Below are 18,210 nucleotides of genomic sequence, written 5' to 3'. Positions count from 1 at the left end.
TATATCATCCATTGATATATATATTTGTATGTTCGACCGTGTGACACGTTTAAATAAAAGGAGTTCTGTTTTTCCATTCGTCACCATTTCTCCTTTTATGAGTTCGCACGGTCGTACCTTACACATATATACATGCATACAGATATCTATACATATATACACCCATCACACACACATACACATGCACACAAACACACATTAGTCATTTGTTTTATCCAAAAGTACTGAATGGATCTTTATGAAATTTGGAAATTATATTCTTTGCATAACGGCCATAACTCCCATGAAAATTCATATATTTTTGATGTTGATGAAATTTTAACCTGAACATAACAGATGATCATTATTTAGAAAATGATGTCACACGTTATCGAGGCTACCATTCTTTCTGGACGTGCAAAAGGGGATGACGTCTTTATTCCAAGAATTCCTCTTACTCCATCAGGAGCAGACATTCCTTTTACATTCAGAAGACTACAATTCCCCCTTCGTGTGACTTTTGCCATGTCCATAAACAAATATCAGGGTCAAACACTGTCTGTAGCTGGTCTTCTCTTGGAAGAGCCCTGCTTCTCACATGGACAACTGTATGTTGGCTGCTCAAGAGTGGGCAGCAACAAAAAACCTATTTGTATATGCTCCACAAGGGAAAACAAGGAACATAGTTTACAATGAGGTGTTATAATCACAACAGCAAGAAAGTATATACATGATCACCTTCTTTTACGAAACTTCATTGACTTTCATATATTTATATTGATATACATATATATATACGTGTGTTTGGGTGTGTGTGTGTATATACATCTCTATATATAAAGATGATGCGTAGTCTAGACGGCGTTTTTAGATTTCATTATTCTCTTTAACCCGGGCAACGCCGGGTATTTCTGCTAGTATATATATATATATATATGTATACATATATGTATATATATGTATATATGTATACACATATGTATATATGTATATATATGTATGTATGTATATATGCATATATATGTATGTATGTATATATATATGTATATATATATGTATATTTATATATATGTATATAAATATGTATATGTATATGTATGTATATATATATATATTTGTATGTATATATATGTATGTATATATATATATATACATATATATATATTTATATGTATATATGTGTATATGTATATATATATGTAAGTATATATATGTGTTTATGATTCTCATATCATCATAGAGAAAACATAATTTTATTTTAATTATAAAGTACATCGAAACAGATGATTATATAAAAATAATGTTTGCATTCACTCTTAACATGTTCCTGCAGATTTGGATGTGAATATACTTTTTGCTGTTGGACTTCATCTGTGGAGTACTTCTCTCTGGAGACAAAATCCAAAAGTGACAAACATATTCATGTCCAACTCTGCTGGAACATGTTAAGAATTAGTATATATATATCATTGTTTAGATTTGTGTGCTCAAAATAATTTAATATATAAAAGTAATTTCATTAAAATTTTTTCTTATTTTTTTTTATGTTGTTATAGAAAACAATCCATCACAGAATCAAAAACAAGTGAGAACTAATGCAAAGGAAATTAAACTCCGTGAATATCAAAAAGAATTGATTTCAAAAGCCCTTTTAGGGAAAAACTGTATAATAGCTGCACCGACAGGAAGTGGTAAAACAGTTATGGCTGTGAAAATTATTGAGGTGAAATTATTTTTTGTTTTATGAAAAAAAAAAACAAAGAAAAATGTGTAGACCTATGATAAAAACATGTCCAGCCTTGATCATTCAATCTTGTTTTATTCAAGCATAGTTTATCTAGAACTACATTATGCTGTAATACATCTGCCTTTCTTTGAAGACGTTAGGGTGTGATTTGAAGTAGGTTTGTCAGTTGGGATCCACTTTTTCGTCCTTCAACATGCTATGAGCAATAACCGAATTTCTCTCAAACTACACCTTACTACTTTGAGAAAAGATAGAGCACATTTGATCATGTATTTTTAGAATTGCAATGTCCAAAAGAAGGACAGAGTGGACTGCTTTTCCATAAGTGTGCACGGTCTGGCCTGATCTGAGGCTAAACAATAGCAATATTAGAAATATCATGTTTTTCAAAAATCATCTGATTTTTTTGTTAGAGCAATGGTTCCTGTATATTTGGATATGGTCATTTGGAACCCAAAATATAGAATATTTACCATCACAAAAGTCAGCTGTCCTACTAATGTGAATATCTCTTTGAAAATCAAATTTAACACAGACATCCACATATATGCACACACGCATACATGCATACACATGCACACATGCACGTGCACACACACACACACACACACACACACACACACACTGTTTCTCTCTCTCTGAAAAAAAGACAGCACCTTCTTCCTTGTTAGTGGAACATTTTATATATAAATATTATTTTTCTTCACTATTTTTGTTTAGTTTTAAAAAATTTATTTTGTTTTTATTTGTTTATTTGCAGCATCATTTTCAAGAAAATGATGGAAAATGTTGCAAAGTAATCTTTTTATGCAATCAAACAGCCTTAGCTGAACAACAAAAAACTGTTCTGATGAATTCTTTCCCTGATTTGACAATTAATGTTATTTATGGATCTCCTGAGAGCCAAAGCAAGAAAATGGAATCATTCAACTTGTAAGGTCATATTTTCTTATTTAGTTTTTGTTTCTCCATTTTTATTAAGAATAAAAAGAACACTGAACACACACACACACACACACACACACACACACGTGTGCACGTTCCAAACTATGGATGTGAGAAAGTTATAGGAGGTACTATCAGATCCCATACTTCAATTTTCTAACTCTTGCATCAAGAAGTTTTACTACAGTTGGGCATTTAAAAGTCCTTAGTCCTGCAACTATCTCAAAAAAGTCTATGAAACCTGGCCAGTTTCCCCCTACTTTCATATATTCATATATGCACATTCATGCATGTACGTGCATGTGTTATTTCTTTACTACCCACAAGGGGCTACACACAGAGGGGACAAACAAGGACAGACAAACGGATTAAATTGATTATATCGACCCCAGTGTGTAACTGGTACTTATTTAATCGACCCCGAAAGGATGAAAGGCAAAGTCAACCTCGGCGGAATTTGAACTCAGAACGTAGCAGGCAGACGAAATACCGCTAAGCATTTCGCCCGGTGTGCTACCGTTTCTGCCAGCTCGCCGCCGCATGTGTGGGTAGATACATAGCTATCTCAGTGTACTTTGAAGACTGCTAAAATAATGACAGAAGACAGTTCATTAGGATTAATTGATTAAATTATAACTGACAATCTACAATGTAAAATTTACTAGCTTGCATTAAAAAATGATACTTAATAATGGTGGTAAAAACTTAAGTGTAAATGAGAAGGGAAAACAGAATACTCCATACCGAAAGTAGTCCCAAAATATATTTATTAAAACTGAAAATGAAAAATTCCTAACTTGGTCTACAAAATGAAATTTGAGTAATGAGGCTGGAAACCATTAATAAAAATATACAGATAATGAAGAAACAGGGCAAAAATATTCAATTAGATGCATGTGTGAAGATTAGAATTGAATGATAATATTTAACTGTCTGCATATGTAATGATATTCAATTAAAAGACAAATGAATAAAAATAAAATGAATAATTAATAATATTCAATTATATTGATTGCAAATATTTGAAGTCATTCACGAAACATCATTCACACCCAGATATGACAAAATACTTTAATATTATTGACATCATTAAGAATTTTATAAAGTTTTGAGAGAATGTAAAATGTTTCTTTTATGGAATATTGGTCTTGAAGTACACTTAAAACTATAAATAATAGCATGTAAATATTTTGGATAAAAAAAAATCAAATCATATCCATAACCTCCATGCTGTTGAGCTTTTTATCATTTTTACCAGCCATAATAATGTGGTTGTCGTCATTTGTTGCTGTGGTAACCAGTAGTGCCTCTTAAAGCAACCTTTTTGTTCATTCACCAAACCTGATTTACATGTGTTTTGGAACTATGATATTAAAATAAATGTAAGTCAGTAAAAGTGAAAATAGAACAAAAAGATAGTATTATTTACTCTCCATTCATAAAATATCATACAACATGACAAAAAAAAAAAGAGAGATAGGTAAAATAAAAGCCAAGAATATGATAGGGTCAACAAATTTTCTATGACAAATATGTCTGGTCATGGGGAAATATTACCTTACTTTGAAACAGGTAAGGGTTGGCCACAGGAAAGGCATTGCAACTGTAGAAAATCTGCATTGATGAATTCCATCCAACATATGAGGCGTTTAGTAACAGAGTGTCGTAAGTGCTACCCTGGCCATTTGCGAGGTTAGTATATCATTTCCTTTGTCTCAACATCTAGAATCCGAAAAAGTTGGGAGGAAGAACTGGTGAGTCTTACAATAAGGTTGAAAATCCAGCTGCAAAATATTGTACCTCGATGCTATTGACCTGACACTCGCTCACCCAAACTTGGACCAGAGAGTTTAGCTACACACCATTGTAAGCTCACACACTCAATCAATAACTTTGGTATATTCACTGTATTGTTTTTGAGGTGTTATGGTTCAATTTTTTAATATTCCTCATTACCATTGTAACAATAATGGGCTATTATCTTACTATCTTGTCTTTCTTACTTCTTGAAGATACTTACCTTGGTATATTAAAACAGAAACAATACCTTTGGGAGGTCTCTGTATGTTTTTTCTAGGTATTATGGCTAAAATATGCAATGCAATACACTGTTTTGTAGTACCTATATATTCTACAAAACGAGAATGATGCAGTCATTGATTCATCTTTCAGATGCATGCATAAATAATTTTACATAGGTGGAATGATTAGAAGGAGGTCTTCACGGTCACTTTAAGACCAAAACCAGCTTCCTAACTTCATTCCTTGCTGAGATATCACATTCTGAAAGTCGCGAAACTTTGACTGCGTTTTTCTTGGTTTTTAAGTTGTGGTGCTTACGACGGTCTGTTACTAAACGCCTCATATGTAAGTGTAGCAAAGTGGATGTTTAAAAGGATATTGATGACAATGATGATGGTAAATATGATGACAGTCTAACTTTTGTGTCTTATTTTTTTTTGTTTTGGTACAGAAGTGATATTGTTGTTATGACTCCACAATGTTTAGTTGACAACCTGAAGCTTGGTAGAATTGAGGGTCTTTCCATTATTACACTGCTAATAATTGATGAATGTCATCACACATATTGCAAACATCCTTACAATATTCTTATGTCAAGATACCTTGATGACAAATTTAAAAAAGTAAATTGTCAGCTACCTCAGGTAAGTTTTCTATTACAAGCAGACATCTGCCACACACAAATGTCTTTTTCACATTTCTGCAAAAAATCAAATCAAACAAAAAAAATGAAACAAAAATAAACAAAGAAAACTCTTGTTTATACTGTACAGGGATAAAGTGTAAGTTATGAAGAGGGCCTTCTAAAAATTAACAACTGTTACCCCTATTTTATTTTCTTTTAAAAATTAGTTAATAGAGGAGGGACAACATCTCTAAACATTTAAGGCTGTCCAAAAGTTAGTGAAATTGATACCGTTGCTATTCAGTTTAAATATTTATTAGGGTGATGTTAGACAAGGAGAGGTGGTGGTGGGAATTTAGATGGTTGTAATTTTGCAAAAATGGAGTGAGTAAAGTATTTAGTGTGTGATTAGGTGGATGAAGAGATTAAAGTATATCTATATCTCTTCCTCCTAGGAGTGCTAGGAGGAAGAGACAGGTGTACTGCGTAGACCACAACAGAAAGTATATGCAGTGACCTAGAGAAGCAGAAATTGAAGTAGTAGCATTAGAAAAATCAAAGAGTAGAAATACCACATCTTTGAGGGGTGAAGTATTTTCTAGTTCTAAAGAGATGATCTCTAGTTTTTGTGGTACAGTTTTGGTACTGCTATATCTGAGTTTGCGATGGAGATCATCAGAGATGGTGAAGCTTTCCATTTGCAGTATTTTAAGGGTTTCAATTGTGTGTTGCTTGTACATAGAGGAAGTTATGTACAGAAATGTTTGATGTTTGTAAATATTGTGTCTTTGTACTATTGAAAGAGACTTAGATATCCACATTGAAGGAGACTTTTCTTTACAAAATTTGTGACAGTAGAGATTACACATGCACACACCACACTCACATGCTCTCATCCTTACGCATATACGCATACAAACATAAAGAGAGATGATACTTTTACTATAATTCTAAGGCCCCTGTTCATAGAGTCAGTACAGATCTGGTGTGAAGTGTTTAAGTTGCATGTGGATGATGATTGTCTGAAAGATTTAGGAGGAATTGAAGAGTGGTATTATCTGTATAGGTGTGCATGTGCTGTAAAGTAGACACTGCAATGGTGGGAGTTTCTTGGATTAGAAGAAATCATGTATTTCAAGAAATTTGAGATCGATGGGAGACTATAGGCAAGGAGGTTTTCATGCTGGACATAAGCAGTGGCTTTGCTGATTCAAAGTGCAACAACATAGCTTTCACCAATGATATTCATGAATGTGACATAAACAAAGCCAAGAGCTCGGTTTTGAATAGTGGATCTGAGTCCGTGATGATGATTCTTTATATTCGTTTATGACCATAACTTGCAATGGGAGGAGTAAAGGCAACCGAGTCAGTTTGAGTAGTTCAAGAGTAGTGGTTTATTGACTTTGGAGGGATAAAAAGTAAAATTGATTTTTGTATGTTTTGAATTCTGTATATTAGTTTGGTGTTTTGTCATCTCTAGTATACACTACTAAAATAACATTTCTCACATTAGACTAAGGTAACAGATTTGTTTATAATAGTAAAAACTATACTGAGAGAGAGAGAGAGAGAGGAAGAAGTGGTGACAAGGTTATGTACTTTTACATAACTGTAATGAAATGCAATATCAGGTTGAGCAACACCTTTGAAATTATGATGTAGTTTTAATTTCAGATTGTTTATTGATGAAACTAGAGAGAATGAGAGTATGACGGAGAATAATAACTTTTAGAAAAGCTTATAATTTCATTAGGCCAATATATTTATATATATGTATCTGTAAACGTATATCAAGTTATTATATTTGCACATTTGTAAACATTTTAGAAATGTATTCTTCTTCTTTTAAGATGCTAAGGTTTAATTTAAGGGAATTCAGTTACTTTTTCTAGCAAGTCAAGAGACCTGGCAAAAATTGAGGCTTTTTATTGGCTCATGAATAATTTGAAGTTGTAAGAGTTAAGTTGACTGGCGAAGTATTATTATTATTATTATTGAGTGAGAGAGCAGCGCATGCCATCAAAGTGACACTGAGGTAAAATATACGAAGCCCTGCATACCCATCATGACTACCCATCTGATAAGGGTACACCAGGCACATGCATCACAACCATATGTGTGCGACATGGTGATCTCATATCAAGATAAACAGTGCATGACCTCGCAGGTGGAACCCAGTTAGAATTTTCTTCGAGTGGCCCGTCCCGCTCAAAAGGTCCCTGAATAAGGTTTGTTTAAGGATGTTGAACGAAACACCCATGTTTCCAAAGGTGAATTATTCAAACCCCAAAGAATTCCTCTCAACACATGGCTATGATGCTCTCCCACTACTTCTGCTCGTGATCAGAGATGCACATATTGTCAGCCACCAAGGGACTTGCTCAACTGGTTTAGTTATTATTATTATTGTTATTATTATTATTATTATTATTATTAGTAGTAGTAGTAGCAGCAGCAGCAGCAGAAGTAGTAGTAGTAGTAGTAGTAGTAGTAGTAGTAGTAGTAGTAGTAAGGTATCAAATTGACATGAATTAACTTTCAGATTTTGTGGCATTTTCTTCCAGGTTATTGGTTTGACAGCTGTGGTTGGTATTGATGTAGCAAAATCTGGTAAAAATGCCAAAGAACACTTTTTGGAAATTTGTGCCAATCTAGACTGTGAGGAATTGTGCATTACTAAGGAAAATGTTGCAGATTTACAGGAACATGTACCTGTACCTGTGGAAAGTAAGTAGAAAGTTCTCAGCCATTGCCACTATCTTCTTTGTTTACCATTACCCATTATAACAATAAAAAAAAAATGAAAGGACCTTCCCAAGCCATAGGCTCATAAGTCTGGTTTTCCAGATTCTGTGACATGTATATTTCTTGCCTTGGCCAAGATGCTGGTCCATCAAAAGATTACTAATTTTTTCCTGCTGAGTGGGCTGGGTCAATGTGAAATGAAATATACAGAGTTTAAAGAATAGTCAGCAAAGCACAGTGTACATGCTGTGCAAGACATTTCCAATTCAATAACACAATTTATGCAGTACACCTTTTGTTTATAAAACTCCTACAACACTGAATCACTAAGTGCAAGCATACCATTATCCATCCATATACATTTCTCTCCCATAACCTCTCACTGACACACTATCTAGCAATCTAGGACACCTCAAGTCTCTGGTCTTCACGCTGTAAGATATTGGCAAACCTCTTCCTTTCTGCTTCTGCTCTACCTAGATAAACCTGACTTCCAGCTTTCCTTTTAGCTACCTAATATGATTCTTTGCTGCCCCCACTTTTTCACTCTTTCCAAACCCATCTCTTCTCTATTATGACCCTGTCAACTTCACTGTTTCATCACTATGTTACCCTTGGTCTGGCAAAAGCTTTGTTCCAACCACATTTGGTCTGTTACCTTCAGTAGATTGTCCTGTAAGAACTTCCAGTTGTATCCTGTTTCTTATGTCTCCATCTAATACTAAATTAACACCATCAACACTGTACATATTTTACACAGCCACTTCCCAATAATATAAAATAAGTTGTGCTTCACCATTACCATTCACAACAGAATAACAGCATATTTAATAGACTAAAGTGATATGAGAAAAAATGAAACAAACTCAATAACAAAATAAATGTAACATGCCAACACCATTCCACTGACATAAAAGACAATACTGCACATACTTAAAGTGCATAGAGATTCTCCTGAGGTTGTAATAGAAACTCACACAAAACTGTTGAAAATAAATAATATTAATAACACTATCTACTTGCAGCTGTTAAGTCATTACCAATAGAAAGTGAGAGTGCTCTCAGTAAAGTAATCAAGAGTTTTATGACAGATGTGCACAAGAGTTTAAATAATAGAGGTAAGTTTGAGATTAATGTTTTCCATTTGGTGATGTGAGTTAGTATATGAAGATTGCTGAAGATTTCATCATAATTCCCTCTAAGGCAAATGACTATCTCTCTCAAAGCTACACCCATGGGGAAAAATTATGCAATCTCTCTCTGTCTCTTTTTCTCACACACACACAAACACACACATTGTGCATCTAAAACTAAATCTAGAAGGTACAAACCTTTTGGAAGGAGGTTTATGTATTATGGTAAATGCTTTTTACCATTTTCAACTTTCTGAATGCACATGTTATTGGGTTATCCATTTAGAAGAAGTTGTTCTTAATAAAGGATTTGGCTATTTTAGATTAGAGTTCTTTGCTTTTGTAGTTGATCATTTTCTTCCTTCAGTTTAAAAAAAAAAAATGAATATTTTGAATTTTCCATTTGCACAAATGTTTGATGTTCACTACATGGGACATTTCTAAGAGAAGAATCTTTGATTTGTTGTGTATGTACCCTAAACTGATGAATTTTGATCCCATTTGACTGAATGCACTGTGAATATTTGACGCAGTAAATGAGATTTTTTTGTTTTGCATTTCATATTTGCATTAGTCTCAGTTCCTTCTCATTATTTAAATTTTTGGGGTTTGCCCTGTTCAATTATTTCCATGTTCTACAACAAAGGTCTCTACATTTTGTTATCTGTATTATTCTTTGTGATGTAATTTTTGCTTTGGTTAGGAGTTCTTTAAGATTTGACGCTTGCTTGTGGCTGTTGACAATTTGCGAGTCTTTGTGTAGCTTTGCTAGATTGCTTTGAGTTCCATCATTAATTTTATACTGTGTGACCACAGTTGGAAGTAATAATCCAAATGGCTGAGGACAAATGTCCTCTGGAGGACCATCATGATTTCCTGTTCACTCATCCTGGAAGTTCTAAGGACCCATCTAGGCAACCATCTGCATTTTATTGCCAACTTAGTAATATGCATTGGAAAGATGCATCATTATTCATGTCAATGCTCATATTGTGCACTGATTTTGATTCAGGGATTGCAATCCCTCCTGGGCCATGTATCATGTCTGCTTTTCATTAGGTTCCTTGTGTTGGTAGTGCAGGGCTTGGAATTTTCCAGCATTATACTACATGTTATTTTCTTCAGCCCACCTGTTGCAGATGTGCAAAACCTTCAGGTTCTATATCCTCTGAGAGACTTTTGTATTAATTGCATAACTAGCAAGAGTGGCTGTTTGAGCAGCTGAGGGCATGTCTGAGAGGGCCTCTGTGAATAGCAGTAACCACAAGACCCTGTGGGACACCACTTATTATTTGCACTTCCTTGGAGGTAGTCCTGTTGGCCACCACTACCTGACTTCTGTCTTTTAGAAAGTTGTGTAGCCACTCTCCAAATTTTCTGACTATGCAGAAATTATGCAGCTTGTGACATACCACATCATGATCAACTTTGTCAAAGGCTTTTGGAAAGTCAAAACATCCACATTTGAGTTGTTGAGTAGCTGCTTTAATACTCCGACTTTGCTGATGTGTGAAGTCAGAGATAGGCCTATAAATTTTAGCATCTGTTCTGCTTCCTCCTTTATTGATATGGCACATTATTCTCTCCTTCAGTTTGTGTAGGAGCTTACCACTTGGGAGGGAGCTCTGAAGAAGAAGCTGCAGTGGTTTTGTAAGGGCTCATTTGCATAACTTGAGAAGGATTACTGGGAATCCATCGAGATCAGCAGCTGAGCTTGCATATCTGTCATTTATTGCCATTTATTGCCAGTATTACTTCCTCTTCTTTGATGTTGATGCCATCAATTGTTACTGCCTCCATTTTTACATCTAAAACATGACACTGCAGATGCAGAAATACACATACCAAAATATGTTGTATTGAAAGCAACAGAAAAGACAGGAGTTATGGTGGAATTCCAATGTACATCCATGAAAATCTCACACCCCAGATCCTTTTGTCATGCTCTATCTCAGTCTTGTATGATCCTGCTGATTGAATGTATAGGAGCTACACCAGGGAATTATCCAATAACACATGAAATTAAGTGGTCCTATACATTCAAACAACAGGATCATACAAAGTAATAGTTCTTAGGCCTTATGTTTGCAATTTCAAACTGGTTAAACAATACTTTCAGAAGGTTTCCATATAATGATGCTTTCATCATATAGTAAGTCCAGAATGTTTGTTAATTAGATTTGCACTTTTGTATATAGATTGCCTATACTGCACACAAATCGTATTTTTGCTGTCTTCATTGTACAGAAAGGCGATTCGATTATTCATCAGGAGATTGAATAATAGACATTTCTATCAGTTGGCTGCCAAATTAGCTTGGCTAAGGTGATTCTCAGAGTAAGATCAAATACCAGCAAAAATTTTGTTTTTAGAAGAAATCTTTTTGTTCTTTTTTTCAATTTCAATTTTATATTCAGTTGTATTAGCTTACCCTCTTATTTTCCCATTTCTTTATTTTCTTTTGTTTTTAAAACTCTTTTCATATTTATTCCTTATTCTTTGTATATTTTTCTTTTTTCTTTTTTCTTTAAAGAACTCAGTGCAAATTCTTTACAGTTTGGAACTACTCAATACATTGGATGGTTGAGTGATGCAAAAAAAACCGTGAATTCATCTCCTTTTGAACTCAAACACGAGTTTGCAAGTATACAGTATCTGGAAGTAAGTAGTACAATGACAAATGAATATATTGACAAAATCATTTGCACAGTGTCAGGATTACTGCATTTATTCTCTGACCCAAGAGCCCAGTGACTATACTTACAAATGCATTATGTGAAAAATTATTTTAGTTTTGTAATTGAAATTTGATATGTGAATGCACTTTGTGATATATATGTCTGTGTGTATGTGTGCAAATATGTATGAATATATATGAGTATGATTGTGTGTGTTTCTGTGTATAGGGAAAAGCATGGCTTAAGTGGTATGTATGTATGTATGTATGTATGTATGTATGTTTGTATGTATGTATGTTTGTATGTATGTTGTGTCATGTCTGGTCCCAGCATGGCATAGCAAGGCAAACAAAAGTTGCTGTGTACCGTGCTTGTGTACTAACATCGCTTCTCTACTTGTGTGAAACATGGACTCTACAAACGTCAGGTAAGGGTCCTTGAACGCTTTCATCAGAGATGTCTCAGGCACATTCTCAATGTTGGCTGGACCTCAAAGATTCTAGACACACAGATCCTGAGGACAGCTGATATCTTGAGTATTGAGGTGATGGTGCACAAGCACCGGTTACATTGGACTGGACACCTTATTAGAATGAAGGATAGCAGGATTCCTAAGCAGATGCTCTATGGAGAACTTGTGAATGGAAGGAGACTCCGGCAGAAACCAAGGCTGCGCTTTAAGGACTGTGTCAAGTCCTCATTAAAGGCCTGTAATATGCAGGACACTGACTGGGAGAACAATGCCTGTCATCGCCACAGATGGAGGAAGCAGGTTAAGGAGGGGATCAACACTTTTGAGCGAGCACGTATCCAGCATGAAGAACTTAAGTGAGCTGCGCGAAAGTGCACGGCTCGTATAGTGAATGGGGAAAGCTTAATCTGCAATGTTTGCAGTCGTGTATGCTTATCAAGAGCAGGGCCCATTAGCCACCAACGGAGCCATAAATGCAAAATGTAAGTTAGTACTAGAGCGCAGAATGTTTCTGAAGGTCGGCAATGGTCTTCCTGGCTCACGAGTGGACGGCCATCATGTATGTATGTATGTATGTATGTAATCCATCCATCCAACCATCCATGCATACGTGTATGTATGTATGAGTGCAGGTACGAGTACTCGCTTAACATAATAAACGCAAGATCCCTAGTTCAATATTTCAATCCCACATCACCTTAAACAAATGACTTTCAAGTTGACTTATGCCTTGTGAGTGGGACTGAGAAAAGAGAATTGACATGGAATCCTGCAAGTAGAATCTGCTTGTCCTACACAGTTTCTACTTAAAAACAGTGCTTGTGATAGACTCTGTGACTTTCGACATAATTCAGTGAGTAGTTAGTTTATTGATCAAAGAAATGGAAGTATCATTGACGTTTGTTTTTATGAAATAATGAAAGATGGGTTACAACAAATATTCTGCGCAATACCACAGATTTGCTTGTCAGTTACTTGACCATGACCAGTTGAATATGTCCCTTTGTGGTTGATGATATGTGCATCTCTGACTATTAGCTGAAGTAGCGGGGAAAGCAACAGAGCCATGTGCTGAAAGGAATTCTTTAGGGTTTGAATAATCATCTCTGGAAACAGGTATTTTGTTCATCATTAAACAACCCTTATTCAGGGACCTTTTGAGCAGAATAGGCCACTTGACCTGAAGAAAATTCTAACTCGGTCCTACCTGCAAGGTCACACACTGTTTATCTTGATACGAGATCACCATGTTGCACACATATGATTGTGAGCCATGTACCCGGTGTATTCTTATAGGATGTGTAGTCATGCTGGGTATATTGGGCTTTGTATTTGCACTCCAGTGTGACTTTGATGGCATAAACTCCTCTCTCACTCAACAACAACAACAACAACAACAACAACAATAATTCTTTTTACTCTAGGCTCAAGGTCTGAAATTTTGGATGAAAGTGCTACTCAGTTACATTGCTTACTAATTAACTGATACTTATTATTGACCCCAAAAGAATGATAAAGTCATTTGAGTTCGGAACAAAAAGTTGGAAGAAATATTGCTGAGCATTTTGTCTTGAACATTCATGATTCTGCCAGCTTGCTCCCTTAATAATAAACCTTTCTACTATAGGCACAAGGCCTAAAATTTTTGGGGAGGAGGTAAGTCATTGACCCCAGTGAATAACTAGAACTTATTTAATTGACCCTGGAAAGATGAAAAGCAAAGTTGACCTCAGCAGAATTTGAACTCAGAACTTTGCTTGGCATGCTAACAATTCTGCCATCTTGCTGCCTTAATAATAATAATAATAATAATAATAATAATAATAATAATCCTTTCTACTATAGACACAAGGCCTGATATTTTGGGGGAGGGGTACTTTATTTATCAATTCTAAAAGGATGAAAGGCAAAGTCAACCTCAATGGAATTTGAACTCAGAACGAAGCATAATAATAATAATAATAATAATAATAATAATAATAATAATAATAATAATAATTTCAAATTTTGCTACAAGGGCAGGGGATAAGTTGATTACACTGACCCCAGTGTTTCACTGGCACTTAATTTATCGGCTCCAAAAAGATGAAAGGCAAAGTCGACCTTGGCGGAATTTGAACTCAGAATGTAGTGATGAGTGAAATACTGTTAAGCATTTCACCCGGCATGTTAACCATTCTGGCAGCTCACCGCCTTAATAATAGTAATAATTTTTTACATTAGAGCATTGCTAAAATTTTTATTATAAAGTCTGAGCTATGATGATAGTTAATTTTGTTGAGATTTCATATAGAGATTTTTATCTACTTCTCCCATCCTCTCACATCTTAAATAAAAACGTATGTGGTTGTGTAGATCAATGGTTCCCAAACATTTTTGGGTTGCTGTCCCCTTAACACCCAGGCCACATTCCTACTGCCCTCACCCCAACTAACCATCACAAACATAAACCTCTTTCTGAAGCAAATTCAAAGCAACTGTATTTAACAAATAAAACTTAATGAACCCATTATTCTGTTGTTTTGCATGAATTGCTATCCCATTATCATCCCACTTTTTACATGAATCTCTACCCCATTATTGCCTCAGTTTTCATTAATGCCCCCTTGGAACTTTCCACCACCTCCAGCGAGGCAATACTGCCCTCTTTAGACAACATTTTACATAATGATACCAGTGGTACCTGCCCTAGATATAGAAACAAAGAATGGAATAGGATACAAAGAACTTGTGACAAAACAAACAGGGCAAACACGTGGTATAAAACCGACAAATATCAAGGAGTGATGTTTGTAGGGGCCACAGCCCATGTAGAACTAGCTTGTAGATTTAGGAAAGCTCTGAAGGAGATCAAACTCAACATTAAGATTGTTGAAAAGCTAGGGAACTCCGTCAGATCACAACTATGTAGGATGTACCCCTTTGAAAATACCATATGCACCAATGATAACTGCATGGTGTGTAGGATTAGACCTGGCATTAACTGTAGAACTTGAAATGTAGTCTACAGCATCAGATGCAGAAAAGGTGCTTGTAAAGACATGAACATGACGTACATAGGGAAGACATCTAGGAGCATTGTGGAACAACTAAATGAACATCTGAGACAATATGATGACAAAAAACAGTCCTTCATGCTCTACCAACATGCCAAAGACCACCATGGAGACAACTTGGGTCAACTTGACATCTGCATCATATCCAAGCACCAAAAAGACCCAACACTCAGACAAATACGGGAGTACGTCCTTATAAATGAAACTTCCCCAATACTACATAGGAAATATACATAGTAGATATAATACCCCCATACCCACAGTTTACACAGGTAGAGTAGAATAGTTAGTGGGCTGTTATGTAGATAGATGTATGTATGTGTGTGTGGGGGTGTATATGTGTATATGCGCATGTATGTAAGCATATGGATATGAAAATAAACAGATCAACATACAGATGGATAGGTACATAGGTTATATGAACAGACAAGCACACATACGCAAATGGAGACTGAAATGCATGACCATATATACACACACACTTTACTTCACACAAGGACACATATGGAGACACGTGTCCACACATATGGAGATGCACATCCATACATACAAACATGGAACATAGTTGCAAAATACACACACACAAGGAGACAGTGGTGCATACATATACAAACACACGCTCACACACATACATAAAAAAATACACAAACACGGACATGCAAGCACATGAATATGCAGAATACATACGTACAGATGCTCACACATACATATATACATATGCATACACACACATATATACATACACACACATGCATGTATACACGCACACGCTCACACATACACACACACACTGACCCACACACATGCGCATAAACAAACAAAAAGGAACGCAGTGTAAATAACGGACAGAGTCAAGACTATTGAAAAAGTTGCAAGACGCAACAAAAATTTTAGGAAAATAGAAATAAGTGGAAATTTTACCGGTGTGTGTGTTAAATTATAAGGCACAAAAAGAAAATGACAGAATTGGAATTTTTTAAAAACATTTTCAGTGCCATTTAAATGATGAACAGAGTTACTTCCCTTGCATCGTTGACTTATAATTTTGCTGGAGATGTGCAGGAAAGGCGGCGTGCTAGCAGAAACGTTAGCACGCCGGGCGAAATGCTTAGCGGTATTTCGTCTGTCTTTATGTTCTGAGCTTAAATTCTGCCGAGGTCGACATTGCCTTTCATCCCTTCGGGGTTGATAAATTATGTTGCGTACTGTGGTCGATCTAATCGACTGCCCCCCCCCCCCAAATTTCAGGCCTTGTGCCTAGAGTAGAAAAGAATATTCATAATTCGACAAGTGCACAACTTTCACACGTGTGTGTGTGTGTGTGTGTGTGTTATATACACGTTTGTGTGCTTGTTTTGCAAAATTCCTGATGCGAAAAGGTGTGTTGAAACATATATTGACAGACGTACAAACTAAAAATAATACAAATAAAAACTTAAGTGAAGATCAAATAAATAGTACGTGTGTTTAAATGGCAAAAGGAAAAGATTATCATCCCCAAGTATATATACGAACAATGAATATCTGTCAGACTGTCTGTATGTATATATCAGGTACTAGTTCATAAATCTGAAAGGAAGTATATATAAGGTGGTATCAAGAAGTTCCTGGACTAGTTATGCTTAACAAAAAATAACTTATTTACCTAAATTTTAACATCATCTTCAAAATAGTCACCTTGTGCAGCAGTACACTGGATCCAGCATTTCCTGTCACTTTTGGAATCCGACCAGGATGTTGTTTTCTGTAAGCAAGTCGAGAACCTTCTGTGATTTGCTCTTGATCTCAACAATGGTGTTAAAACGGTGACCTTTGAGCTGCATTTTTATCTTGGAAAAGTGACAGAATGCTGCAGGTGGTAAATCTGGTAAATAGGGTGGGTGCAGAAGTGATACTATGTTGTTTTTTGGTGAGAAACTCATGAGTGATGAGAGCTTGGTGACAAGGTGCATTGCCTTTGTAAAGAATCCATTTCTTTGCACTCCACAGATGTGGTCTCTTTCATTGAATGTCCTCCCTCAAATGCTTCAAAACGTTGCAGTAGAACTCTAGATTAACGTTTTGGCCCTGGGGTACAAATTCTTGATGTTCAATACCAAGGATGTTGAAAAAAAACGATGAGCATGCTCTTGATTGAGCTGTGGCTCTATTGTGCCTTCTTCCATTGTGATGACTGCGGCTTCATCTCAGAGTTGTACCTGTAGACCTAACTGTTGTCAGCAGTAACAGTCCTTGACATGAAGGATGTGTCATCAGCAGCATGCTGACGGAGATCTTGACAGTTCAATGTGATGTTCTTACTGCTCAGTGGTCAGCAGGCAGGGGACAAACTTAGCAGAAACATGCCACATGTTCAATTCAGGTGTTAGGATTGCTTGCATGAATTCGTTATGCCTGACCAACAATATCAGCAATGTTGTTGATTGTCCTTCAATGACCCTCATGCACAAGCTGATGAATTTTCTCCACCATTTTGAGCGTGGCCGTAACCAGTACCACCTGACTGGCCTTCCTAGGATTTTCGAGCGAGATCGTTGCCAGTGCCCCTGGACTGGCTCTTGTGTGGGTGGCACATAAAATACACCAGTTTGAGCGTGGCTGTTGCCAGTACCGCTTGACTGGCCTTCGTAGGATTTTCGAGCAAGATCGTTGCCAGTGCCCCTGGACTGGCTCTTGTGTGGGTGGCACATAAAATACACCGTTTTGAGTGTGGCCGTTGCCAGTACCGCCTGACTGGCCTTCGTGGGGGTGACACGTAAAAGCACCCACTACACTCTCTGAGTGGTTGGCGTTAGGAAGGGCATC

General features: G+C 36.0%; 1 protein-coding gene across 1 annotated transcript in view; it reads left to right on the top strand.

The window, feature by feature from the left end:
- Window positions 1-18,210, top strand: part of LOC106868709 (antiviral innate immune response receptor RIG-I) — a 36,179-nt gene that overhangs the window by 672 nt on the left and 17,297 nt on the right. Inside the window, exons 1-7 of the mRNA XM_089348122.1 lie at window positions 1-701; window positions 1,536-1,702; window positions 2,487-2,659; window positions 5,145-5,337; window positions 7,886-8,048; window positions 9,092-9,184; window positions 11,733-11,860. The exon at window positions 1-701 is cut by the window's left edge and continues 672 nt beyond it. Of these exons, the coding sequence (XP_089204248.1) occupies window positions 1,682-1,702; window positions 2,487-2,659; window positions 5,145-5,337; window positions 7,886-8,048; window positions 9,092-9,184; window positions 11,733-11,860 (771 nt within the window). The 5' untranslated portion in view covers window positions 1-701; window positions 1,536-1,681. The remainder of the gene's footprint in view (window positions 702-1,535; window positions 1,703-2,486; window positions 2,660-5,144; window positions 5,338-7,885; window positions 8,049-9,091; window positions 9,185-11,732; window positions 11,861-18,210) is intronic.

The sequence above is a fragment of the Octopus bimaculoides genome, chromosome 2 (assembly GCF_046866305.1).
Source record: "Octopus bimaculoides isolate indiv1 chromosome 2, ASM4686630v1, whole genome shotgun sequence".
In the NCBI taxonomy this organism is placed as follows: Eukaryota; Metazoa; Mollusca; class Cephalopoda; order Octopoda; family Octopodidae; genus Octopus; species Octopus bimaculoides.
The sequence above is the reverse complement of the archived record's forward strand: the minus strand, read 5'-3'. Positions and strand labels throughout refer to the sequence as shown.